This window comes from Oryctolagus cuniculus, chromosome 2 (genome assembly GCF_051225735.1).
Source record: "Oryctolagus cuniculus isolate XC-2025 breed Fujian yellow rabbit chromosome 2, ASM5122573v1, whole genome shotgun sequence".
Classification (NCBI taxonomy): Eukaryota; Metazoa; Chordata; class Mammalia; order Lagomorpha; family Leporidae; genus Oryctolagus; species Oryctolagus cuniculus.
In genome coordinates, this window is record NC_142868.1 from 85,591,464 (window position 1) to 85,618,618 (window position 27,155).

General features: G+C 46.1%; 2 protein-coding genes, 1 long non-coding RNA gene and 1 other non-coding gene across 8 annotated transcripts; 3 read left to right on the forward strand and 1 right to left on the reverse strand.

The window, feature by feature from the left end:
* The first annotated feature begins 3,767 nt into the window (after window positions 1-3,767).
* MAK16 (MAK16 homolog) lies at window positions 3,768-16,576 on the forward strand. 2 transcript variants are annotated; one of them, XM_089327346.1, is made up of 11 exons: window positions 3,808-3,910; window positions 4,378-4,545; window positions 5,878-5,927; window positions 6,018-6,127; window positions 6,235-6,299; window positions 6,492-6,643; window positions 8,849-8,903; window positions 12,126-12,200; window positions 12,987-13,100; window positions 13,488-13,553; window positions 13,701-16,576. In XM_089327346.1, exons 5-11 carry the CDS (start codon window positions 6,252-6,254, stop codon window positions 13,893-13,895), a joined length of 705 nt encoding a protein of 234 aa, XP_089183472.1. In that variant the 5' UTR covers window positions 3,808-3,910; window positions 4,378-4,545; window positions 5,878-5,927; window positions 6,018-6,127; window positions 6,235-6,251; the 3' UTR covers window positions 13,896-16,576. The 2 variants fall into 2 exon arrangements, with proteins under 2 accessions (XP_002709588.1, XP_089183472.1); XM_002709542.6 differs by lacking the exon at window positions 4,378-4,545 and having other exon boundaries at window positions 3,768-3,910.
* On the reverse strand, window positions 12,580-24,791 carry TTI2 (TELO2 interacting protein 2). Of its 3 annotated transcripts, XR_007918141.2 has the most exons (8): window positions 23,770-24,776; window positions 22,234-22,420; window positions 20,656-20,748; window positions 18,556-18,743; window positions 18,336-18,479; window positions 15,292-15,454; window positions 14,310-14,486; window positions 12,580-13,031 (listed from the first exon to the last, which is right to left on the reverse strand). XR_007918141.2 is itself a non-coding variant. In XM_002709536.5 (7 exons), the coding sequence occupies exons 1-7, from the start codon at window positions 24,363-24,365 to the stop codon at window positions 14,382-14,384; spliced, it is 1,476 nt and encodes a 491-aa protein (XP_002709582.1). In that variant the 5' UTR covers window positions 24,366-24,791; the 3' UTR covers window positions 12,580-14,381. The 3 variants fall into 3 exon arrangements, 1 of the variants encoding a protein (XP_002709582.1); XM_002709536.5 differs by having other exon boundaries at window positions 12,580-14,486; window positions 23,770-24,791; XR_007918142.2 differs by lacking the exons at window positions 12,580-13,031; window positions 14,310-14,486 and adding an exon at window positions 17,730-17,911 and having other exon boundaries at window positions 15,254-15,454.
* LOC138848507 (uncharacterized) lies at window positions 24,715-26,667 on the forward strand. 2 transcript variants are annotated; one of them, XR_011386359.2, is made up of 2 exons: window positions 24,715-24,852; window positions 26,336-26,667. It is a non-coding gene; the product is annotated as an uncharacterized LOC138848507 (long non-coding RNA). The 2 variants fall into 2 exon arrangements; XR_016230015.1 differs by having other exon boundaries at window positions 24,799-24,967.
* Window positions 25,078-25,184, forward strand: LOC127490471 (small nucleolar RNA U13). Its single transcript, XR_007918418.1, has one exon. It is a non-coding gene; the product is annotated as a small nucleolar RNA U13 (small nucleolar RNA).
* Window positions 26,668-27,155: the final 488 nt, after the last annotated feature.

The window sequence follows — 27,155 nt, forward strand, 5'->3', positions numbered from 1 at the left end:
CATTTCTCTAGGGTATGTATCTGGAAGTAGGACTACAAGGCTGTAGGATAAGAAGACGTGTTTTAGGTGATTTTCCTAAATGACCTTGTAAAGTGAGTCATTGCACACCCTCCAACGGGCGACGAGAGTTGCTGCTGGTTTACATCCTTATACTAGCAGTAGTACTAGTTGTACTGTCAGAGTGCTCTGGGAGTCGAGAGTAGACAGGTGAGGACCAGGTACAAGTTCTTTTTGTTTTATTTTATTTTATTTTATTTTATTTTATTTTATTTTATTTTATTTTATATTTTTTTGACAGGAAGAGTTAGACAGTGAGAGAGAGAGAGACAGAGAGAAAGGTCTTCCTTTCTCCATTGGTTCACCCCCTAGATGGCCGCCATGGCCAGCTGGCATGCTGTGCCGATCTGAAGCCAGGAGCCAGGTGCCTCCTTCTGGTCTCCCATGCGGGTGCAGGGCCCAAGCACTTGGGCCATCTTCCACTGCCTTCCCGGGCCACAGCAGAGAGCTGGACTGGAAGAGGAGCAACCGGGACAGAATCTGGCACCCCAACCAGGACTAGAACCTGGGGTGCTGGTGCCACAGGCGGAGGATTAGCTTATTGAGCCGTGGCACCCACCAGTTTTTTTTAAATAAGAACTTTTATTTAATAAATATAAATTTTAAAAGTACAACTTTTGGATTATAGTGGTTCTTTCCCCCATAACCACCCTCCCACCCGCCAACCATCCCATCTCCTACTCCCTCTCTCATCCCATTCTTCATTAAGATTCATTTTGAATTATCTTTATATACAGAAGATCAACTCTATACTAAGTAAACATTTCAACAGTTTGCACCCACACAGACACACGAAGTATAAAGCACTGTTTGAAGACTAGTTTTACTGTTATCTCATAGTACAAGACATTAAGGACAGCTCCTACATGGGGAGCAAGTGCACAGTGACTCCTGTTGTTGACTTGACAATTGACACTCTTATTTATGACATCAGTAATCACCCAAGGCTCTTGTCATGAGCTGCCAAGGCTATGGAAGCCTCTTGAGTTCGCCAACTCTTCTTATTTAGACAAGGCCATAATCAAAGTGGAAGTTCTCTTCTCCCTTCAGAGAAAGGTACCTCCTTCTTTGATATCCCCATCCCAGGTACAGGTTCTTTTGAACCTAGGACATGGAATTGAATGAAGCTCACACAGAAAATAAGTATAACAGCAAAGGTGCATTACAGGAAAAGAAAATACACTTAAGAGAGGGGCCAGTGCTGTGGCACAGTAGGTTAATCCTCTGCCCGCGGCGTTGGCATCCCATTTGTGCACCGGTTCTAATCCCAGCTGCTCCTCTTTCAATCCAGCTCTCTGCTGTGGCCTGGGAAAGCAGTAGAAGATGGCCCAAGTCCTTGGGCCCCTGCACCCACGTGAGACCCGAAAGAGGCTCCTGGCTCCTTGTCGCTCCCCCTCTTCGTGGAGGAACGACACAGGACCCTGCGCTGTTCTTTTGTCTGCTTGGCCCTCCCCGGGTTTGCTGCTGGTTCTTCCCGGGTTGGCTACCGTCCCTTCCACCTCCGTGGAAGGGCGGTTCCCCCTGGCCACTTTACCCACTTCCGCGGGGGAGCGGCACACCGCCGGCCGGCTCTCTAGGGGGCTGCACAGGTGTTCCCTCAGATGTTCCTCTTAGATGTTCCCGGTGCATGGTGTCTCTCTCCTCCTTTATAGTCCTCTTCCACCAATCCCAACTCTGCTACCCACACGCCAAGTACGCTGCGCTCCTCCAATCAGGAGCAAGATCAGCTCCTGCAGCTCAGTCAATCAAATTGGCGAGAGGCAGCTGCGTAGAAGTTGTTACTCCCTTCTCAGCACCATATTGTGGGAGAGCAGATGCATAGAATAAGTCTTAATTCCCAGTAACTTAGTCTAGTCCGAGTTGCTCCCCACAGCTCCTGGCTTTGGATCGGCACAGCTCTGGCCATTGCAGCCAATTGGGGAGTGAACCAGCGGATGGAAGACCTCTCTCTCTCTCTCTGCCTCTGCCTTTCAAATAAATAAAGAAATCTTAAAAAAAAAAAAGAAGAAGAAGAAGAATACAGAGATCCTGAGTGCCATTTACCTAGCTTCCCTCAGGGTAACATCTTGCAGAAGCCTAGTACAATGACCCAAGAAGGGTATTGACATTTGTGCTGTTATGATACATGAGTTTCTACCACAGCCACACCTGTTTCCCTCTTGGCTCCATCCCTTCCTTAGACACAATCATTAGCCCATTCTCCATTTCTACAATTTTGTCTTTCAAGAATGTTACATAGGAGCTTGCTCGTGGTGTAGAAGATTAAGCGTCCTCCTACAGTGTAGGCATTCACTCCCCAAATGACCCGAGTGACCAGGGTTAGGCCAGACATAAGCCAGAAGCCAGGAGCTTCATTCGGGTCTCTCACATGGGCTCAGGGGCCCAAGCACTTGGGCCATCTTCCACTGCTTTACCAGGCACATTAGCAGGGAGCTGGATCAAAAGTAGAGCAGCCAGGACTCTGACCAGCAACCATACAGGATGAGGGCATCGCAGGCGGGGCTCAACCCACTAAGCCGAAGTGTCAGCCCATTTTCAAGATTTTTTAGAAGTTTTAGATGTTTAATGAGGATCTGCTTTAGTATGGATTTCCTTGGGGTTTTCCACACCAATGACCTAACTTAGGCATCATTCATCCACTCTCCACTAATCTGCAATTCCACTGTGTCACACACCATGGTTTCTGGTTCTCTATTCTGGTCTGCTCGTTAATAGGGAACTAAGTGGTGTGGTCAGAACAATCACAGCTGCCTTTTCCAAGCCATTTTTTTAAACTTTTAAAAATTAATTTATTTGACAGAGTTAGTTAGACAGCTACAGCTGTAGCTACGCTGATCTGAAGCCAGGAGCCAGGTGCTTTCTCCCGGTCTCCCATGAGGGTGCAGGGCCCAAGCACTTGGGCCATCCTCCACTGCCTTCCCGGGCCACAGCAGAGAGCTGGACTGGAAGAGGAGCAACCGGGACTAGAACCCGGTGCCCACATGGGATTCTGGTGCCACAGGCCAAGGATTAGCCAAGTGAGCCACGATGCTGGCCCTCGAAGCCATTTTTAAAAAAAACTATGCATTTAATGTGCCTCTAGTTCTCACATTGCTCCACTTTTCCAAACAGGGCAGCTGGTGATAAATGGTGACTTGCCTGGATTTAATGCATAGCAGTGGCCTTTTATAATCTAAATTCAGCTGTGTGCTACATCAACGGTTCTTAATCATGGTTTTCGCCTGCATGTAACAAAAAAAAAGTTATTTATGACATCTTGGATTATTTCATAACATGATAGGCATTCAAGTTAAAAGTTTGTCCTTATCAGGAGGAGCCTGTGCCTTTTTCCTCCTTTGGTATTCAAATGGTCTTTCTTTTTGTAAAACCACATAACCTGCAGTACAGGTTTTCTTTCTCAGCTAGCGAAATAAAAAGTAATAAGGCGTTGTTGACCCTTGAGATTTTTAAAGAAATGTTATCTGACCCGTAAACGCCAAAAATCAGGCCCCAGCACCGCAGCAAACACGAGTCCCTGGAAGGCAGAGTAGAAAGGACGGACTCGGAACCCGGCAGAGGGCCGCACACTCGCGCCCGGCCCGGCCGGTGCGGCGCCTCGCCCGGCTCTAACACTTGGGGGACAGCCCCGGGCCGAGCGACGTCTGAGTGCACCTGCCCGCCCCGCCCCCGCACGGCGAGGCGCACGCGGAACTTAGACCGCCAGGGGCCGCTGCGCCTCGCCCAGAGTCTCGGAGTTTCTCGCGATGGCAGAGGTCGGGCTTTCCGGAAGTGATTCCCCGGAAGGCGTGTACGTGCTTCCCGGATCCGGCCAGGCGCCGCACGCTGAGCGGCCGGCACCATGCAGTCGGACGATGTGAGTCTTGTCCCGTTGCTCTGCCACCACCGGGGTTTGCGTGGGTTGTTATTTTTTTACTCATTTAAGGAGACATTGTATACTGAGGTGGTTTGTGTGCTTCCTGAACCCCAGATTTGATAATTAGGGTCCTCATGCTTGCCTACCCCTGGTCTCCAGGGTTTAAGGGGCCAGCACGGAGCCACCTGAGTCCACGGGGTCTGCGTTTCCAGTGCGTGGTGCCCGGCCCTGAAGGACTCCGTGCCGTAGGGCTCCTCGGGGCTTTGGGCCGGCGGGGTGAGCGCCAGGGGAGTGTGGCGAAAGTTAGACTTCCGAGTTAAGGACACTCACGCAAGTGCACGTTCGCTTTTCATTCCGCCTTTCCTGTGTCGGGTTTTTATTCACATTTGCTCTTCTGTGCGCCCGAGTCGTCATCTTGCAGGCATCCGATATTAAGTTCTTTGCTTACGGTGTGTTCGGCTTTGTAGGGATCGCTGGGACTTTGGTGTTAAGGAGCAGGACCAAGTACTCTTGCGGGGGAATCAGAGAGTAGAAAGCGAGGAAATTGCCGGGTGCAGCGCCGTGAGGGAAGGAAGACGTGGCTTGTGGTTCAGAGACCACTTCAGGGAGAGTCTGGGAACAGAGTTGGAGCTGAGGTGGGAACAGCCATCCAGGCGGCACTCTCATGCGCCTCTCCGTGGCTGTTTCACTGTTATTCTGTGATGCTTTGTTTGTGTAACTGGTCCCCTAATTAGATAAAACTTTAAGGACTCTTCTGCAGGAGCGGCCATTGTGCTGCAGCAGAGTAAGCACCCCACTTGGGATGCCACAGCCAGCTTCCCACTGATGGGTGATGGCGCAAGTGCTTGGGCCTCTACCTCCCACATAGGAGACCCAGATGGAGCTCTGGGCTCCTCGATGTTGCAGACATCTAGGGAGTGAACCAGCACATGAAAGGTCTCTTAATCTATCTTTCTCCTTTCCAAGTATTTGAAGAGTAAGACATTAAAAAAACAAACTATCCTTTCATTCAACAAATACTTGAGTATCTACAGCGTGTCAGGAGATGTCAGTGTCTTAATAAGCTAAGTATGGGGGCATATGGATATAGGTTTGAGTCCCGGCTGCTCCACTTCCAATCCAGCTCCCTGCTAATGTGCCTGGGAAAGCAGTGGAAGATGGCCCAAATGCTTGGACCCCTGCACCAAGAAGTTCCTGGCTCCTGGCTTTGGACCGGCCGAGCTCTACCCACTGCAGCTATTTGGGAGTGAACCAGCAGATGGAAGATACCCTCCCACCCCCCAATTCTGCCTTTCAAATAAAATAAACACATCTTAAAAAAAAAGTTACATATATAATTAATGCTGATTGAATAAAGAGTACATTAGTGGAGAAAAAATAGATAATTTTCCTTGCCCTCAAAGAAACAAAGTTGTGGTATGTATATCCAAACGTTAGTACTGTGCTGCCTTTAACAGTGGGTAATGAACATTCTAAGTGAAAAGGGGAAATTGCTAGGTATATATAATATCTTGTTTTTGTTAAAGATATACACATAGACATAAGCATTTCTTCCTCATTCCTTAATTCCTCTTTTTTAATTTTTTTATTTGAGAGTTACAGAGAGAAAGTCTTCCATACGCTGGTTCACTCCCCAAATAGCTGCAACGAACGGCCAGAGCTGGGTGGATCCAAAGCCGAGAGCCTGGAGCTTCCTCCATTCTCCCACATGGGTTCAGGGGCTCAGGGACATGGGCCATCCCCCACAGCTTTCCCAGGCACATCAGCAGGGAGCTGGATCAAAAGTGGAGCAGCTGGGCCTTCAGCTGGCACCCATATGGGATGTGGGCACTGCAGGCCGGAGCTTCAACCCGCTGCACCACAGTGCTGGCCCTGAACTCCTCTTAAGGCAGGTGCCTTGTCTTTTTGACTAAATGTAGCAACTGTTCCATCAGAGCAACTGAAATGGGCTTCACTTTGTCTCACAGGTTATCTGGGATACACTAGGAAACAGGCAGTTTTGTTCCTTCAAAATAAGGTGAGTAGATTTGGGAACACAGACTACAATTTCTTGCATTCCCTCCTTGGTGACCACCTTGTAATCTTTGTTTTGTTCCTCCCGTTCTAGAACCAAGACTCAGGGCTTTTGCCGAAATGAATACAGCCTGACTGGACTGTGCAACCGGTCATCCTGCCCCCTGGCAAACAGTCAGTATGCCACCATCAAAGAAGAGAAAGGTAACTCCCTAGGTTTAGCTCCCCTGAGAACTACTCAGCAGCTTTTAAAAAGATGTTTCTTAGTCTCTTGGTAAAGAGTAGTAACGATGTTTCACTTTACTCTTCAGGACAGTGCTACTTGTATATGAAGGTGATAGAACGAGCAGCTTTTCCAAGGCGTATGTGGGAACGGGTAAGACTTCAGGCAGAACTACAGTGACTTGATTTCAAGATCAGAAGTGCCACGTGCTTTTTCCGCTTCCTTGGCCCTCTCCAGGTTAAACTTTTGAAGCCACCCTCCTTAGGGCAGAGAACTGTCCCTAACAGTGAAGACCTAATAAGTTATTTACCCTTGCCCCTTAAACTTCCTTTTTCTGTTTGGTAGGTTCGGCTCAGTAAGAACTATGAGAAAGCACTGGAGCAAATAGATGAAAATCTAATCTACTGGCCCCGTTTCATTCGACACAAATGTAAGCAGAGATTCACCAAGATAACCCAGTACCTAATTCGAATTAGAAAACTTACACTAAAACGACAGTAAGTATTTGGATTGTTAATTTTACATCTTGTCTTTCATAGCTTTATAACATGCTGTATGGTATGAACCTGAGACTGTGAAACCTCTTAATAATGTTTTCTAAGAAATTCAACTTTGTGTAATTTATTTGACAAGCAGAGGGACAGACAGGGAGAGTCAGAGAGAGGTCCTCTATCCGCTGTTCACTCCCCAAATAGCTGCCGTGGCCAGGCCAAAGCCAGGAGCCTAGAACTCCATCTGGGTCTCCACAGGGTGGCAGGGGCCCAAAAACTTTGGCCATCAACTGCTGCTTTCCCAGGTGCATTAGCAAGGAGCCTGATGGGAAGCAGAATAGGCAGGGTTTGGCCCTGCACACCAACACTTTGTCAGTATTGCGAGCAGTGACTTCAGCTGCTGCACCATAACAATGGCTCCTTGTAGGCTTTTAAAAATAATAGAGTACAATTTGATTGTCTTCCTCCCTGCCTAAAAATCTTCTTCAGAAAATTTCCTCAGCTCTCAGAGAATCTTAACATTACAGATCGGAAATTACCCAAAAAAATAAATAGGAATGTAAAAACTTTAATCTGGATTTATTGAAACTTATTTTAACAAGTGATAAGAAACTAGCTGAATGAATAGAATCCATTTTTAAGGAGTGTTAGTCCTTAATGCTTTTTTTTTTTTTTTTTTTAAGATTTATTTATTTATTTGAAAGAGTTGGTGGGGGGGACAGAAAGAGAGTCATTCTATCCGCTGGTTCACTCCCCAGTTGGCCACAAGGCCAGAGCTGGGCTGATCTGAAGCCAGGAGCCAGAAGCTTCTTCCTGGTCTCCCATGCGAGTGCAGGGGCCCAAGGACTTGGGCCATCTTCTACTGCTTTCCTAGGCCATAGCAGAGATGAGATCAGAAGTGGAGCAGCCTAGGCCGGCACCGCGGCTCACTAGACTAATCCTCCACCTGTGGTGCCAACACTTTGGGTTCTAATCCTGGTTGGGGTGCCGGATTCTGTCCCAGTTGCTCCTCTTCCAGTCCAGCTCTCTGCTGTAGCCCAGGAAGTCAGTGGAGGATGGCCCAAGTGGTTGGGCCCTGCACCCGCATGGGAGACCAGGAGGAAGCACCTGGCTCCTGGCTTCGGATCAGCGCAGTGTGCTGGCCATTTGGGGGGGTGAACCAATGGAAAAAGGAAGACCTTTCTTTCTCTCTCACTGTCTAATTCTGCCTGTCAAAAAAAAAAAAAAAAAAAAAGTGGAGCAAGCGGGACTCAAACCGATGCCCATATGGGATACCAGCACTGCAGTTGGCGGCTTTATCTGCTATGCCACAGCGCTGGCCCCCTAATGCCTTTTAATTGTGACGTAAATGCTAATGTTCATCTTCCAATAGCTAATTCCTTTTTTCTTCACATAAACATTACTCTTAGCATAGTGAATGCCTAAAGACAAAAAAGGCACATTGAAAATATATTTTACTCCGGCGCCGCGGCTCACTAGGCTAATCCTCCGCCTTGCAGCGCCGGCACACCGGGTTCTAGTCCCGGTCGGGGCGCCGGATTCTGTCCCGGTTGACCCTCTTCCAGGCCAGCTCTCTCCTGTGGCCAGGGAGTACAGTGGAGGATGGCCCGGGGCGGCCATTGGAGGGTGAACCAACGGCAAAAAGGAAGACCTTCCTCTCTCTCTCTCACTGTCCACTCCGTCTGTCAAAATATATATATATATTTTAAAAAGTCTGATTTGGGCCAGCGCCATGGCTTACTTGGTTAATCCTCCACCTGAGGTGCCAGCATCCCATATGGGTGCTGGGTTCTAGTCCCGGTTGCTCCTCTTCCAGTCCAGCTCTGCTGTGGCCCGGAAGGGCAGTGGAGGATGGCCCAAGTGCTTGGTCCCTGCATCCGCATGGGAGACCAGGAAGAAGCACCTGGCTCCTGGCTTCGGATCGGCACAGCGCCAGCTGTTGCAGCCATTTGGGGAGTGAACCAATAGAGGGAAGACCTTTCTCTCTCTCTCTCTCTCTCTCTCTCTGTCTATAACTCACCTGTGAAATAAAAAAAATTTTTTTTTTAAAGTCTGATTTGTAAGATTAAATTTTTAGAAACTTCCAAGTACATTTGTTATATATATAGCTGAGTCCTACAAAACTGATACCACTCTTTTTTCATTACCTTTTAAAAGGAATGCATAACTCATGAACCTGAATTTTCTGATAATGTGTTTTATTTTCTGTAGGAGGAAACTTGTACCTTTGAGTAAGAAGGTGGAACGTAGGGAGAAAAGAAGAGAGGTAACTTATTCTGTTATTCATTGCTTCTGTATTTTCACTGGGGAGGGCTATGCAGGTAGGATTCTAAGATTTGGTCACCATCTTCTGTGTAGACGGTCAGGTCCGGACAGTGTTCGCTAATGGATAACAGTATTAATTGCCCAAAAGCATCTGATTTTATCTTAAGATTATGACTTTGAAGGCAGGTTATAACCTGGGTGCTTTGGAGATATGCGTAATCAAGGGCAGAAAGAATATCGTAAGTTGAAGTCCGTATCTCCTTAAATGAAATTCTTGAGGTCAGATGTTACAGAATTCAAATTCTGCCTCTCTTACACATATTACCCTCAGCAGAGTTTGAGCATTCTAATCAAATACACCAATGTTTCTGAAGTAAAATATAACGTTCACACAAGTATGTTTTTCTTTAATGCTTTTAAGTAGCCTCATATCTGTTACAGTCATAGCTGCTAATTTGAGTTTGGGAATATTAAAAGTTCTGGTAAAGAACTGGAAACTCTGTTTTGGTCTAGGACTATTTGCTCCTTTGTAGTAAACTAGACAGTTTGTTAGTAATACATATTGTTGGTAATGTTATCCATTGAAAATATACTCTAGTCAGCGATCTCCAACCTCTGTCTCAGAGCAGTCTGCCTCACTTGCCCCTCACTCAGCCTGGATTTTCTTATGCTTCAAAACCCAGAATCAGCTGTCCCTGATAAGTTCGAATTTTTAGCCACTCTTGGTATTTGCTTTGCTTGCCTCCCTTTCACCAATAGGTGTTTATTTGCCAGATAGTTTGTCATATTGTGCTGAGAAATAGCTTTAATAATATTTGGTATTTTGTTCTCATTATTTACAGGGTTTTGTATCTCAAATCTGTCTTACTGTTGACTTTCAAACTTCTTTATTTACCTCATCAATATTTTTGAACACCCACCCCCTCAATATTATACTTTGTACACTTTCACTTTATGTATGTTATAAATAATAGTTTGTGGTGTAGCAGAACACAGTTCTCGTTCTTAGCTGGGTATAAATTTGTCTTTAAAGGCTCTCCTAAACAAAGACATCTCAGAGAGAAGTCATGTTAGATTGCATTAAATATTTGCTAGTTAGTTTTTCATTCTCTTCTACCTGTTAGCACAGGCTTTTGTTCAAGTACAGTTAGTTTTCATTTTCTGATTGTCAAATAGTGTTCTTACAACCATTTCAGAAAAAATTAATTTTTCTGTTTTTACCAATGAGGTTGAAGCCTTCTGAAAAACACAGATGTGTAAGATTTTTACAATTTTTAAGTTGGAAAACTGTTTCCAAAAATTTTTTTTGACAGGCAGAGTGGACAGTGAGAGAGAAAGAGACAGAGAGAAAGGTCTTCCTTTGCCGTTGGTTCACCCTCCAATGGCTCTTGCCGCCAGCACACCACGCTGAACCGATGGCAGGAGCCAGGTGCTTCTGCTGGTCTCCCATGCGGGTGCAGGGCCCAAGCACTTGGGCCATCCTCCACTGCACTCCCGGGCCACAGCAGAGAGCTGGCCTGGAAGAGGGGCAACCAGGACAGAATCCGGCACCCCGACCAGGACTAGAACCCGGTGTGCCGGCGCCACAAGGTGGAGGATTAGCCTAGTGAGCCGTGGCTCCGGCCTGTTTTTAAAGTGTGTGATTGCAGTTTTTACAGAGGACATGCCTTCAGCAATGCCACATATGGATATAATCTACTTTGCTTTTTAAGATTTTTTTAAGACTTATTTGTTTGCAAAGCAGAGTTGGAGAGGGGGAAAGATAGAGAAATTTTCCAACTGCTGGTTCACTCCCCAAAGGCTGCAACAGGTAGGGTTGGGCCATACCAAAGGCAGGGAGCTGGATACAAAGTAGAGCAGCCATGACTCAAACTGTGCCCATATGAGATGCCGACATTGTAGGAGGCAGCTAAATAATAAAATGTTGTCTTTGTCTTGAAGCATATATATTAAGTGTATTTACTCTTTAAAAACCATTAGATCATACCATATCTTTATAACTAGTCTGTATTTGCCAAATGTGTCATCAGGAAGTCCACGTAAGCAATCACACATGAACAGTTGTATGCTGGAATAGTATAAATAAAGGAGCGAGACCACCACTTTCAATATATCTTGCTCAATATATGTGACATTATATGCTTTATGGAGTCAAGGCACCAATGAGTATGCATGGGAATGTTAATGTACAAAATATAAACACACAGACATTTTGAGTATTTTCGTCTTACAGCTCTGTGGATCACTCTGGATGTGTGTGCACACTTCAGAGAATAATGTAGGTCCCTGTGGCCTCATAACTGATCCAGGTGCCGCCAGTCTACCCAGATTGTGATTTACCGCACTGTGTAGGTTGATCATTTGAACACAGCTTCCATATGTTAGCATTTAACACCCTCTCTGACTGTCAAAACAAAATCTTAGACTAGAGAAGGAGGTTGAAGTTAGATTTTCCTGTTTTGGTGGTGAGCTGCTACAGATTCATATCATGGATCAGATGTTATGAGATCATTGGAGGCACAGATATTCATCTGTATTTCATTTCCATCAACCACGTGGAGTCTCACATGGTTTTAGAAAATGTAACTGGATGAAGGTCTCTGCTCCCTTTCCTCAGCTTTTATAAAGTTGTATTTCAGGGTTGTTAATTTTCTGATACTTAAACGCTTCCCACGTAGGTACCAGGGACCTAAGTCCTTGAGTCACCATCTGCTACCCTCCAAGGTGGCTTCTGGGGTTGGGGCTGTGGCTGTGGCTGTGGCATAGTGGGTTAAGCTACCATGTGGGATATACCCATGATGTGCCTGTAATTCCACATCAGAGTGCCAGTTTGAATCTTGGCTATTCTGCTTCTGAGCCAGCTCCCTGCTAATGTACCTGAGAAAGCAGGCTCAAGTACCTGGGTCCCTGCCAACCATTTAGGAGACCCTATAGAGTTCCTGGCTCCTGGCTCATGCCTGGACCAGCCCCGGCTATCATGGCCATTTTCAGGAGTGACCCAGCATGGAAAATCCCTTTGTCTCTCCCTCTGTCACTCTGCCCAAGAGGAAAAGCCAGGACTGAAACCCAGGTACTCCAGTATGAAATGCAGGCATCTAAGCAGTATCTTAACTGCTCCACCAAATGCCCATCCCTATATCATCCTTAAAAAAGGGGGAAAAAAAAGTTTCTTTTTATGATGGACTAACCACTAATGAAATAAATGGGTTTTTGTCTCTTACAGGAAAAGGCATTAATAGCTGCTCAGTTGGACAATGCCATTGAAAAAGAATTACTGGAAAGACTGAAACAAGATACGGTGAGAGAGCTAGTAGCTTTGGGGTACTATGATGCTAGGTACTTTTTCAGTTGGGGTACTATGATGCTAGGTACTTTTTCAGTTGGTACTATGATGCTAGGAAATGTGAGAACTATATTTTATACTTAAAGATTCTAGAATGACCCCTCATTTTTATATTTTTCTTCAGAGTAAGTACAGGCCTGGCTTCCTCATTTTAATTAATTAATGCAAGTGGATAAAATGCCATGGTTTCCCTTGCTAATCCAGTCACTCTAAGAAAGCTTTCCCTTTTTGCCATTAATTCTTCCCAGTTCTTGTTCCTGTTCCCAAATGCAGCGATTCCAGATATCTGTATAAAAGCCTTAGGGTTTAGCTCCTCCTACATACCACTCCAGTCTTTTAAAGTTCTTTAAAATTATTTTTATTCTTTTTTTAAAAATTAGCTTCAAAATTTACATAGACAACATGATCAGAATATAGTTTTTCCTTATTTCAGCCTTGTCAGAAAAATCCATTTGTTTCAATGTGTGGGTTTCATAGACTACTAGATTTTAAATAATCAGATTCCATCCTCCATAGAAGTGATATATTTTATTATTTTATCTAGTGGTTGTTTCAGATTTCAAAAATAGATTTAAGACACTGTCAGCTCTGAGCTTATAAATAATGTAGAAATACAGCTCAGTAAGCTAAATAGTCTCATTTAAATCACTGAGGAAAAAAATAGTATGCTCGTAGGACAGTGGAACTTCAAGTGTTAATGTCCAGATGTGATGAAAGGCCATTTGTGTTCATATTCTCCAGTACGGCGACATCTACAACTTCCCCATTCATGCCTTCGACAAAGCCCTAGAACAACAGGAGGCAGAGAGCGACTCTTCAGATGAGGAGAAAGATGATGAAGATGATGATGACGACGTAAGTTTTTGGTTTGGTTTGTCAAACAGTAACTAATAAAACAGGATATATTTTGTGTCATCGAGAGACCCTTAACCAAAACTAATTTGATCATCTTTTTTCTGATATGCATATTTTGATTTGGCAGTGGCTGCCTTGTTCTGTAGGTGAAACCAACAAACTAAAAACAGTTTTAGTCTTACTGAGTGACATTCTAAAATTTCTCCTACAAGGTTCAAGTCACTGCTTGTGTATAGATTTTAACCAACTAAAATAAAGATGTGAAGTCTTTTAAATTCAGAAGTATTAAACGTGGGAATAACTAAACCTTGGTGGCATACTATACTGAAGGGTAAAACTAGATGTCTAAAGTGCTGTTTTGAACCTAACAGTCATGCTTTATTTTAGGATGTGGGAAAAAGAGAATTTGTGGAAGATGAGGAGGTAGATGAGAGTGACATAAGTGACTTTGAGGTGAGTTCAAAACAACAACAAAAAAGGGGGGAGGGTTCCTGAGCATGCAAACTAATCTCTACTTTGTTCTACCTTGAGGGAATAACTAAGGGAGTTTGAAGAAAGCTAGCATTTCCTTTCTTTTTGACCCTTTCTCTCCCTCTACAGGATATGGACAAATTGGATGCCAGCAGTGATGAAGACCAGGATGGTAAATCCTCCAGTGAAGAGGAAGAAAAGTCCTTTAATGCGAAACACAAAGGCAAAACACCCTTGAAAGGACCTCTGCGGAGAAAACGAGCCTATGTAGAGATAGAGTATGAGCAGGAAACAGAGCCTACGGCCAAGGCCAAAACCACCTGAAGTCCCGTAGGCAGTTGGGAAACAGGACTGACAGGACTGAACGTGCTGAACTTTTATCTTAAACACACTTCCAGTTTTTGTTCTTTCATATTGTATATAACACAATATTTGTGTTTTTAATATTTATGCCACTTAAGTGGGCAAGACATCTGTAGTCAGTGGAAGAATGCCTTAATTTGGGAACAGAGTATTTTTATAGCACATGTGTTGAATAACAGTTCAAGCCCACAAAGCTTAAAAAGATCAGTTCTTGAAGCTGGGATGAGACTGAGTGTAAATAGTTCGAGATGTTCAATGCTGAATTCCTTAGTGTCATTTTTCCTACCAAAGCAGGACTTCCATTTTCTCTTGTTCTCTTCCCCAGTCCTCTGGGGGTACAAGGAAACAAAAAAGGAAGAAGAGCCTCTGACTTACAACGTTTAGTGTAAGAGACTCCACTTGTGCCACATGAGATAGGAAGAAAATCCTTTCCTCTTGAGGAACATCTCAAGTTCCATCGTAGTGAGCACCTTCGGGAGCCTGCTGCACTTTCCTGAGGCAGTTTACCACCCTGCTGTCTTCACAGCTTTGGAGAATTTTGGCCAGGAGATCCTGAAACAAGAAACCGAACAGGCTTTGACTTGTTCTCCCACTCCAACCCCTTTCACCTGGAGTTCTTGGCTCTTAACACTCAAGAAGGAAAGTGTAGATGATACCAAGTCAACAGGTGTTACTTTAAAAATTGTTAACATGCTTGTAAACGTCCTGCTCACTCATAAAGCTGTTTCACGCCAGCCAAGGCAAATTAAATTGGATATAAAGCTTAACTGTCTAAGACTTAAAGAACCAGGATGAAATCTGATAAACAGCAAACCCTGTACTAGCTCCAAATATCTGTAGTCATGATGCCTTCGGTCTTTGAACTGAATTAGTTCTCACAGCGCACCCCTTGGGATGCTTCAAGGCCCGGCTCCACCCTAGTCCAGCTTCCTGCTGATGGGCACTTTAGGAGCTCCTGGCTTCAGCCTGGCCCAGCACTGGCTGTTGCAGGCATTTGTTATTACTCCTTGGTGGCTTATAGGTTATTATTTCTCCATTTTAAATTCAGAAGAATGTAAAAAAAAATACAGAATGTATTTTTACCACCTCTTCATCATGATGCTTTTGCCCATTATCTCTTATCTTAACTGCAGTGACATCTGCTGATCCTCTTTTTGTCTGAATGGTTCTGAATAACTTTAAAAAATAAAGTATTTTGTCAAAGTCTGCTGAGGGCTAGAGGGCACAAAGGTAGAGACCTAAAACCCTCTTGTGTTCATTTCCTGACTTGGTCAGGCTCATGAACAATAAACCACAGTACATCACAGGAATTACCTAATGGGGCCCAACCAAAACCAAGCTGTAGCCTCTGTCTTACCTTCACCTGTCCTTGAGAGCAGTGGTCCAGGGTAATCAGGCAGTCTGTGGCCTCCTGCAGTAAGGCATTCTTAACAGGTTCAGGTGTAAGGGTTGGGTCCCTTGCTACATCGCATATGAGTTTCAAGAGAGCCTTCAGAAAGACCACAAGTCTGCACGGAATTCTGGAATCAAGAAAAACAGAGCTAGAAACCAAATGAGAGCAGACTCCAGATTTCTTAATGTCATTTCCACAGCTCGCTGGCTGTATACTGGCCTCCCTAGCAATACCCTTCCTTCCAGAAGCTCAGTTCTCCTATAAGGAAACAGCCACCTCATCAACTGAAAAGGGGATCCAAATCCCTCCTTACTAAAGAAAATTAGAAATAATGTGAGGGAAAGGTTAGTGTTGTGGCTTAGTGGATAAAGCCAGAACATGGTGTTGGCATCCCATATGGCCATCATTTCATGTCTCAGCTACTTCACTTCCAATCCAGCTTCCTGTTAATGGCCTGGGAAAAGCAGCAGCAGCAGATGGCCCAAGTGCTTGGGCCCCTTCCACCCATGTGGGAGACTCGGGTGAAGTTTTTGGCTCCTGGCTTTGGCCTGGCCCAGTGCAGGCTGTTAGGGCCATCTAGGGAGTGAACCAGCAAAAGGAATGTATCCCTTGGTAACTTTTTTTTTTTGACAGGCAGTTAGACAGTGAGAGAGACAGACAGAAAGGTCTTCCTTCCGTAGGTTCACCCCCCAAATGGCCACTGCGGCCGACATGCTGCACCGATCTGAAGCCAGGAGCCAGGTGCTTCCTCCTGGTCTTCCATGCAGGTGCAGGGCCCAGGGACTTGGGCCATCCTCCACGGCCTTCCTGGGCCACAGCTGGAAGCTGGACTGGAAGAGGAGCAACTGGGACAGAACCAGCGCCCCAATACAGAGTAGAACCCGGAGTGCTGGTGCCGCAGGCGGAGGATTAGCCTAGTGAGCCACGGTGCTGGCCATCCCTCGGTAACTCTTTCAAAATAAATAATGCAAGGGAGATAAGCTTGGCTTCTGTGACTGGGAAATTATTCATTTCAGATCCTACTTTACCGTCAGTCCAGCTTATTTCTAATTACTTACTATTTTAAAGGTTTTCATTGCCTTGAAAGAAGAGTTCTGGAAATGGATAGTGACGATGGTTGTGTAACATCATGACTTGTACACTTGAAAATACCAAGTTTTACACAGTTTTTTACTGCAATAAAAAACTTAAAGCTGGAATATCATTTAACTTATGTTAAAACACAGTAAACTGTATTTCTGGGCAAAAATGTTGGAAAAGTTTTCATTACTTCATCTAAAAATATTTGGCATTTTCCTGTGGTTGCTATGCCTTTCAGCATTCCATCTGTTATTTAATTTACAATCTGCTCTTTCACATGCTCTGCTCCTTCACACAAAGACAAAAAGACTAACCTCTCAACATTTATTCACCTCTTCCTTCGACTTGCCGCCTTGGTCTCTGTTGCTTATAGGCCTGACAGAATTTTTTTTTTTTTTAATATTTATTTCTTGATGTGAAAGTTGGAGTTACAGAGAGGGAGAGGCAGAGAACTCTTCCATCCACTGGTTCACTTCCCAGATGCTTGCAACGGCCGGAGCTGTGCTGATCCAAAGCCAGGAGCTTGTTCAGGTCTCCCATGCCGGTGCAGGGGCCCAAGGACATGCATCATCATCTCCTCTCCCAGGCCACAGCAGAGAGCTGGATTGGATTGGAGCAGCTGGGATGCCTGCACTGCAGGCGGTGGCTTTACCCACTATGCCATAGCGCCATCCCCTGACACAAATATTAATTCAGTTTCATTCATCCCTTCTATTCTAGTCCATTCATTCTTCAAGTATTTGTGTACCTAACACCAGGTACTGAGTATAGTTTTGGATACTGTAGCAGATGTAGTCTTGCATTCTCCTGGAGGTTACAGTTCAGTAAGGAGAAATATGGTAAGCAAACAAATGCATTCTAGTCACCAATGTGACTAAGCGAAAGACCCAGGAGCAAATGTTACTCTGGATTCCTTGTACATTTATAAAAGTGAGAAAATAGGAACCAGAAGATATTAAACATTGCTGGGGGAAGGGACTCTAGCTGAATTAAATTCACAATTAATTCAGGAAAGAAATCCTTTTCTGACTCAACAGTCTGGGCTCCAGTATAACCCTGACACCTACCTCAAGCCACAGCTGGAATCCCTTCTGGGCCAGCACAGCCTACATTAACACTGTCAGCACTGCTCCGCACATGTTAGATGATGTGCTGTGCGGTACTGCATTCTCAGTTACACTTAAGGAGCATTTAGATGAACAAAAGCTTGTCTTTATGTAGCACTTCTCTGAGGTCTTGAATATCCTAATATACCTTATAAATCTAGAAAGCTACACAACTTGTAAGCCTCCCCAACTTAGATATCATTCATAATAGAGTACCTGGGTGGATGTTCTTCAGAACACCAATCTAAGCCATCCATCGGATATTTGGGTTTAAAAGAAAAGAACTGGGGGCCAGTGCTGTGGTAGTCAGTTAAGCCTCCGCCTGCAGTGCCAGCATCCCATATAGGTGCCTATTCGAGTCCCAGCTGCTCCTCTTCTGAGCCAGTTCTGCTAATGGCCTGGGAAAACAATGGAAGATGGCCCAAGTGCTTGGGCCCCTGTGCCCACATGGTAGACCCAGAAGAACCTCCTGACTCCTGGCTTCAGATTGGCCCAGCTCCAGCCACTGCTACCATTACATTTGGGAAGTGAAACAGCGGATGGAAGACCTCTGTCTTTCACACACTCTGTTCACAACTCTGCCTCTCCAATCAATCAATCAAAAAAAAAAAAAAAAAAATTGGTATCCGAAGCATTCAAATATGAGTATTTGAAATAAGTAAATATTTCTAATGCCATTTTCTCTGTTCAAAGTCTACAGCTGTGTGAAAATGGGAGGTATTCAAATATATACCATATTTGTACTGATTATATATCTAGACTAAAGAGAAAATTGGCTGAGTTTTGCTCCACATAGCACAACCGTCTGCTTGACTACTATACCTGGGCCACGTGTACTGCATGAGAAGTTTTAGGGTTTCTAATATCTTCAATCTAGCCTCTTCCTCTGGTCCATCATAAACCTCCAGATAGCCAATAATGACTCGCTCCAGCCTTTTCATGTGCCGGACAGTTAGGATCCCCAACCTGAAAGCAAAAGAGAAAATAAGATACCAGCAGTGAAGTAGGGGAGTATGGCCAGGCCAGCAGCTTGGAGACTCACCTCTTGACGAACGCTGGCAGGTTTCTAGCATAGGTCCTGCGTAAGAGAATGCGGTGCTCTGGCTCCATGTGGGTCAAGATCAGCTGCAGGACCTCATCACAGTGTGTGGTGGGTCGTGCTGCATCTCCCTTCCAATGCAGGCCTTTCTCAAGGACAGGGAATAAATCCAGCAGACACAGGAGCACAGCCTGGGAGGAGGGAACAGGAAAGGAGTTTATTTGCATTCTTAACACTACTTATTTTTCTAAAGACTTCGATAATCTGTCCTTGGGGTCCATGCCACAGAATTGTAAAAGACACTAGCAAGTTAAGTGCAGATCGCTTGGTATTTTCAAACACTCTGTATTCTTTATCTCCATCTGATAGTCCCAAGTGAATACTTTCTCCTCAGGACTACTCTACTAATTTGTAGAATGAGAAGAATGGCAAAGCTGGGACCATAATCCAGACTTGAGGAATCAGTCTACTGTCACTAAGACATTAAGTCTAAGACTTAGTGATACATGTTTACCTGTGCTTGCTTCTGAACAGGGTCTAGATGGTACAAATCTGCATCAAATTTGACCACCCTATCTGAAGTTTCACTGTGTGGGTACTTCATTCTAGCTCTCCTGGGAGCTCTCGTTTTCTCTTCGTGTTCTGGGTTTCTTAAAATCTCTTTCCTCTATGGTCTTCAGAACCTAACCTTTTTAACTGTTATTCCCTGGATTCTCAGTACTCCATTAAAAAGGAAAAGAGAGGTAGCAGGGCAGAATAAGGGGAGAAGTAGGGAAGGTATAAAAACAGCGCAGTGGTTAGGATTCCATGTGGGATGCCTGTGTCCGTATTGGACTGAATGGCTTCAAGTCCTGGCTCTGCTGCTAATTCCAGCTTTCTGTTAATGTATACCCTGGGAGGCAACAGGTAATGTCTCGAATACTTGGGTCCCTGCCACCCACATGGGAGACTTGGTTTGAATTCCTGGTTTCTGGCTGTAGCCTGGTATAGCCCTGGCTATTGTGGACATTTGGGGAGTAAGTCAGCTAATGGACAACCTCTCCCTGTTTGTCTCCCTTTCAAAAAATTAATAACTAAATAATTAATAACCTCTAATTTTATATAACTTGATGGTTCTGACTTCAGAATATTCTTCACTTTCCTATGAAATTCCTAATCTGGGCTGGTGCTGTGGCACAGCAGGTTCAGCCGCCATCTGCAGCACTGGCATCCCAAGTGGAGGCCAGTTCAATTCTCAGCTGCTCTACTTCCGATCCAGCTCCCTGCTAATGTGCCTGGAAAAGCAGCAACAGATGGCCCAAGTGGTTGGGCCTCTGTAGCCATGTGGAAGACCTGGAAGAAGCTCCTGTCTCCTGGCTTTGGCCTTGCCCAGCCCTGGCCTTTGCAGCCATTAGGAGAATGAACCAGCAGATGCAAGATCAATCTCTCTGTAACTCAGCCTTTCAAATAAAATAAATAAATCTTAAAGAAAAAAAAAAAATTCCTATCCATCCTTCATAAGCAAGAAACACCCCTTTCCCAAAGCCTAATGAAACCCCACACCACCCCCAGCCTGCTTAGCGGTCACTGCTGGACACTTGCTGCACTCGGTACAAACCTCTTCACTGCAGCTTCACTCAGTGCTGCACCTATACATATAGAGATATATGTACATAGGATCACATATTTCAAAAACCTCTCTCCAGAGGGTTCCTTAAACCCACAGACCCAGACTGACCACCCTCAGAGCCACATGGCCACTGGCTCTCAGGAGGTACTCACTGTCTTTTGGATGAAGGAATAAATGACACTAAAATATCAACATACAGAGTTTTAAGTGTGTGGCAATGTAAGGCAGCACAGAAAGAAAAACATTTAAATTAATAAAAATGGAACTTTTTCTGACATAAAGCTACCCCCACGTGATGCAGAAGTGTCATTGACCCACTTGGAGCCAAAACCCAAGAATGTGCCCGCCTGCTGCCTGCTGAGAGAGTTGCAGCTTGCACAGCCATCAGTCCTCACCTTCACTTTCCTGGTCTCCCCCTCTCCTGTTCACACAATGCCACCCTGTGCTCATGCTCAGGGAACCCAAACACAGCTATGAGCAGATCTTACAGTCACCTGGATGAGGCTGTGCTCCGGCGTGTACAGGTGGTTGAAAAGCGCATGGTGTAGCACCTGGGCTCTGTTATACTGGAGCAGATCGGCAGCTGGCTGCAATGAGATGAATTTCCAATTAAAGGTGTCCCAAGACTGGCAAACGTTGAGAACTTCTGCAACTGGGTTACACAGGTACATGGAGGTTCATTACACGCTCTCTCCTTGTTTTGTGTGCACATACATTTTTAAAAATTACTTACTTGAAAGAGGGAAAAACATAGCAAGCTCTTATCTGCCCATTCGCTCCCCAAATGGCCACGATGGCTGAGGGGCCAAAGTCAACAGCCAGAACTCAATCCAGGTCTCCCACATGGGTGGCAGGAATCCAAATACTTGAGCCATCACTGCTGCTGCCCAAGGTCCACATTAGCAAGAAGCTGGGAGTTGAGCCCAGGCATCCTAACCATCTTCACTGCTGGGCCAAATATCCACCCCTACGGGTAGATTTCAACAGTTCCATAATACAAAGTCTAAAAAATAAACTTTCCTCCAGGCAACTGTTGTGGCATAGTGGTAAAGCCACCACCAGCAACACTGGCATCCCATATGGGCACCAGTGCATGCCGTGGCTGATTCACTTCTAATCCAGCTCCCTGCTCATGGCCTGTGAAAAGCAATGGAGGATGGCTCTAGTGCCTGGGCTCCTGCCACCCACATGGGAGACCCAGATGAAGTTTGTGGCTACTGGCTTCAGCCTAGCCCAGTCCTGGCCATTGCAGCCACATGGAGAGTAAGCCAGCAAATGGAAGATTTTTCTTTGTCTCTTTCTCTCTGTAACTCTTTCAAATAAACAAATAAATCTTTAAAGAAAAAAACAACCCACAATTTCCTTTAGTGATAGCTTGCACATTAGAACACTGGAATATAATCAAGTTTTGATTTTTCACCTTTCTAAAGTCAAATGTTAATTATTGAAGGTTTGTTTTTTCAGTTTGATAATTATTCATGCCTTTCTGTTTCTCCTATAATTATCCTAATAGTATATAACCTATGAGAGGGCCCCAGTAGTGTGATGGGGTGCGGTGGCTTAAGCTGCTATCCTCCATGCCAGCACCCCATATCAGAGTGTCATTTCAACCCATGGGTCTACTTTTTCCAATCCAGCCATCTGCAGAGAGAACCTGTAGATAGAAGATCTCTCTCTATCTCTGTTTCTCCCTCTGTCACTCTTCCTTTCAAATAGATGAATAAATCTTTCAAAACATTTTTTATTTATAAAAATGAACAAATTTCATATATTTCATATATATAGTTTTAAGAGCATACTGATACTTTCCACCATACCTTTCCTTCCTCCCGCCCACCCTCACCCCTACCCTAATGAATCTTTGTATTACCTATGAGATACAATTTCTAACAGGTTGGCTGAAGGAAAATAGAGAAAATATATAAATAAGTTATCTTAATGACTTAACAGTGTCATCAGAATGCCAGTTCATAAGATAGAAGCATAAGCAAAAATAAAGCAGTGATATCGTGAATGGGGACCAGCCTTGTCTGTCCCATCAGCACAGACGACAGAGGGCAGAAGTTTCTCACCACGTTGAGCACAATGTGGTGGAGGCAGTGGACACCCAGGATTTTGTTCTCAGTTTGATAATCATCTGAGATTAGCAGCGATGGGGGAAGCACCCTTTCCAAATGCTGGTTCAGCCAGGGCCGCGTGACCTGCTGCAGAGTCCAGAAGAAAACATGTTTGGTGGCTGGATTATTCTTCCAGGATTCCCTACATGGACATATGAAACCACATTAAATGACATGACATGTTAAGTAACAAAGAAATTTAACCAGTTCAAATAAATAATTACTTTCTTTGAAAAAAAAAAAATCCCTCTTAAGATAACTCTGGATTTTTTAGCATACATTGTAATATTTGGATTAAAATGACTTATACTAAGTACATTTAACAATCATTTCAGGGCTCTGAGGCTAAAGCTTATCCGATGAAGCTTCATAAAGGACCTGTGGTGGTGGTTACAGTGAAGATGTGTTAAGCATAAACAGAAGCAAATGAGGCCGGCATTGTGAATTAACTAGTGCTGCATCCCACATGGGCACCGGTTTGATTCTGGCTGCTCCACTTCAATCCAGCACCCTGCTCATGCACCTGAGAAAGCAGCAGAGGATGACCCAAGTCTTTAGGGCCCTGCACCTACGTGGGAGATCCAGATAAAACTCCTGGCTCTGGCCTGGCACAGCCCCAGCCATCGCAGCCATTTGGGGAGTAAACCAGAGGATGGAAGACCTCTCTCTCTCTCTCTTGCTCTCTGTCTCTCCCTTTCCCTGTCTGTAACTCTTCCTCTCAAATAAATAAAACTTTAAAAAAAAAAAAAGTAAAAGAAATCTCTCAGTATTATTATCATTTTAAAGGAGCAAATGAGTCAATATTTGAGCACTAATCTATAGCTTATAAACTGAGTGTACACACAGGTTAAGCCTCCAAAGAACAACTATGCAGTAGGCATAGTATCCTTGTAAATGAGATGGACAGTCAGAGAGGCTGTCTGACCTGGTTTTTCTCGGAGCACTAAAAAGAAACACCCGACTCAAAGCCAGGCCTTCCCACTCCAAGTTCCTGGTAAAATGACAGTTCTGAACATTCTCCCTCCTCACTCCAGTTCTCCAAACAAGAGCAGCAAGAGGAAACTCACAGAAAGTACATCTCAAACATCACTTCCCTACGTAGCACCCATCGCTGTGTGAGAGCTGGTGACGATAATGTCAAGACCCTTAAATTCAAACCACAAGTTCAACTTCCCATCTGCACCCCCGCCTAACTTAAGAAATAAACGAACAGGAAAGAATTTCCCATTTTGCAAGGCAGCTCTCACGAGGGCTGGAGAAAGTGCGAGAAAACTCTGCCTGAAGCCCGCAGTCCTCATCTCAGATCTGCCAACATCGAGCGACGCCCTGACCCACCCTGAGCCTTGGGGGCCAACATCGAGCGACGCCCTGACCCACCTGAGCCTTGGGGGTCAACATCGAGCGACGCCCTGACCCACCTGAGCCTTGGGGGTTCCCTTAAATCCTAGCATCCCCAGACGCGAGGCAGGGCTTGCGGCCGGCCGTACTCACTTGTTCAGGTCGGCTTTGAGAAAGCCCAGGATCCCAGCGAACCTGCCCTTGTCGTCTTCACTCTCTCCGCGCAGGAACCCCGCTACGGAGCCGCACTCGGTCACGCCCAGCAGCGAGGCGAGCACCTCCCCGGCCACGTGGCGGGACCTCGGGCTGCTCCATGGTCGCTCCGCGCTGTGCGTGATGGCAAACACGTAGATGGGTGCCGCCAAGTGCCGCAGGCCGGCCCTGCACGCCGGGGAGCCCGGCGAGCTCCTGGCAGCCCCCACTTTCCCCAAGAGCTTCAGGAACACCAGCCCGACCCGCGCCGCTCTCTCGGCCACCCCTCCGCCTGCCTCGTCCTTGGGTGGGGCTGCACACTTCTCCAGGGCTCGCGCCACCTGCCCCAGGATCGCGGGCACCCCGCCATCGCCCTCCAACAAGCGCTCACACGCCGGGGCTTCCAGGAGCGCGCTGAGCTCCGTCAGGGCCGCCTCGCTGGCGTCGCCACGCCGTGCCTGCTGGCCGGTGAGACGGTGCAGGATCCTGGAGAAAGCCTGTGCGAGGTCGCAGGGGGAGCCCTCCTCGGGCGAGTCCGGCCCGGAGGGCGGCTCCATTCCGCCGACCGCAGCCCGACCCGCTCGGGAGGGAAAGGAGAGCGCTGCAGGTCGCAAAAGAAGAGGACTAAAACAAAATCCTAGAAGGCGACCAGACGTCTTGGGGAAGGGACGAGTCTGACGGGGATACGAAAAAAGAGGAGGGGAAGGGAGCCGGAGAAGAGCGGAGGCGCCTCTGGTACTAGGAGGCTCACTTATAACCGGAAGTGGAGACTGCGCTGGTCTTCCTGGTGATTCTAAAGGGGGCGGGGGGCACAAAAACTAAAGAAACCAAGTCATCAACTGCCGAGCCATAGCAGGAACGCCACCTCCGGTCCCTGCCGCCTTTCCCGCCCAAGGTCCGCGCCTGGCAAGATCCGAACCGGGCGGACAGTGTTGCCGCAAAGCACAGGCTAGCTGCGCCACAAACTGCCGCAACACTACGTCACTTCCCGAAGTGCGGTCGTAAAGCAAATGAAGATCCGGGTTCGGAATCGACCTGCAATAGGTGGGGCTGTAAATGAATATATTTGCATAGGAAATAAGGCGTGCTAATTTTTGCTTCTGGTTTTATTTTTAGAGTAGAAACGAGAATTATCACGAATACCAATGTGCGTTTAAAGGTATACTGAGTTTTCTGTGTCAATGCACTTTCTGTCGCAATTCCGTGAGTCACTCTCTGTGTAAAATGAGTGGCGCATGCTTGGGGCTTTTTAACAAGTGCTAGACCTCGATCCTTTTCGTAGTTCATAAGCGTGATGATTGGGTTGTTCACGCAATTGCGTGAGATGTGCCACCCTCGAAACCTTGTTACGACGCCGGCACATGACCCGTCTGACGTGAACTCTGAGGATCTTTACGCTATCGTTGATTTTGAAAGTTTAGAAGGTTGTGAGGTTGTTTCAGTCCCTATTACAGGGGCCGCCCAGGAGTCAGCTCTTTGCCCGCACTTGTCAGGAGGTGGTCGCTTAGGCACCCTGGGGGGACCCGCAGTATTTGGTCCCACCTCCGAGAGCACGCAGTGTGGGTACAGTGGCTGCAAGGCCACTGTGTGCGCGATATTGGCTCCTTGGCTTTGGGTGTAAGTTGAGTAACCGCTCTTATGGGCGCCGGTTCGAGTCCCAGCTGCTCTGCTGTGCTCTGGGAAAGCCCAAGTCCTTGGGCCGTGCACCTGCGTGGGAGCCGTGGAAGAAGCTCCTGCCTTCGGATTGGCGCAGCTCTGACGTTGTGGCCAATTAGGGAGAGAACCCGTGGATGGAGGACCTCTCTCTCAGCCTCCCCTTCTCTCTCTGTGTAACTCTGACTTGCAAATAAATAAATAAATAAATCTTTTTTAAGGATCTTTACTGGTGGTGGTTGGGGTCTAGGTGAGAGCCCCTGCCTCATGGGACTGTTAGGAGTGATGAAGGAACTAGCCATACTTAAACTGCTGGGAACAGTGTGCGCTCAGAGTAAATCCAACGCCGTACACGGGCGTCACCTCCTGGCTTAGCTTAGCTTCCTGTTTCCAGGGTAGCCTTGTGGTCACCCTCCCCTTGGCCTCCTTGCTTTGGCTCTCCCTTCTCTGACCTATTGGGGGCACTCAAGATTTTCTTTCTTTCTCTCTCTCTCTCTCTTTTTTTTTTTTTTTTTTTTTTAAGATTTATTTATTTGAAAGTCAGAGTTACAAACAGAGAGAGAAGGAGAGGCAGAGAGAAAAAACGAGAGAGAGAGGTCTTCCATCTGCTGGTTCACTCCCCAAGCGGCCGCAACTGCTGGAGCTGCGCGATCAGGAGCCTCCACCCCCTCCACCCGGGTCGCCACGTGGGTGCAGGGGCCCAAGGACCTGGGCCATAGCAGAGAGCTGGATCGGAAGTGGAGCAGCCAGGACTCGAACCGGCGCCCATATGAGATGCCGGCGCTTCAGGCGGCAGCTTTACCTGCTACGCCACAGCGCCGGCCCAGCATTCGGATTTTCAATGTCAACCACTGATAAGTGTCTTCTCCTAAAGGATGCCCTGCTATAAAGGCCCAAGGACAGCAAGCTGCCAGTCGGTGGACAATGACTGTACAGCCTTCCCTGTTCCGTGTGCCCCGCTGTGCTCAGCGGATCCGGGCTTTCCCGCATCGTGGGGAAAGGACGTGTGTTGTAGCAAGCACCCGCGCTGCACTGAGTAGTTTCCTGGAAGCAGACACCATGTGCGTCTGGATGGCCAGTGCGTGGCACCATCAGACAAGCAGGAGCCGGCTGTGGAAGCCGCACGCCGAGGGAAAGGAAGAGGGAAGGAAGCAGCGATGAAAATTAAACTTCTCTGTTAATAAAGGCATAAGGCTATAGACTGCTTTATGGTTTTGGAATCATGTAAATGTTTTATAGTACAAATTTCTTTTAAAAATAAGCATTTAGGGAAAGAAAGAAATCCATATATAGATTCACTGTCATCTCCACAGAGAAAAATAAGATACTGACTTTATTATTTGGGTTTTTAATTTTGTTTTGTTTTTAAGATTTATTTGAGGGGCCAGTGTTGTGGTGTCGCAGGTAAAGCCACTACTTGCAGCTCCAGTATCCCATATGGAAGCCCGTTCAAGTTCTGGCTGTTCCACTTCTGATCCAGCTCCCTACTAATGGCTTGGGGAAGCAGCAGAAGATGGCCCAAACGCTTGGGCTCCTGCACCCACTTGGGAGACCCCGATGAAACTCCTGGCTCCTGGCTCTGATCTGGCCCAGCCCTGGCCATTGCAGACATTTGGGGAGTAAACCAGCAGATGAAAGACTTCTCTCTGGCTCTGCCTCTCCCTCTTGGTAATTTTGCCTTTCAAATAAACAAA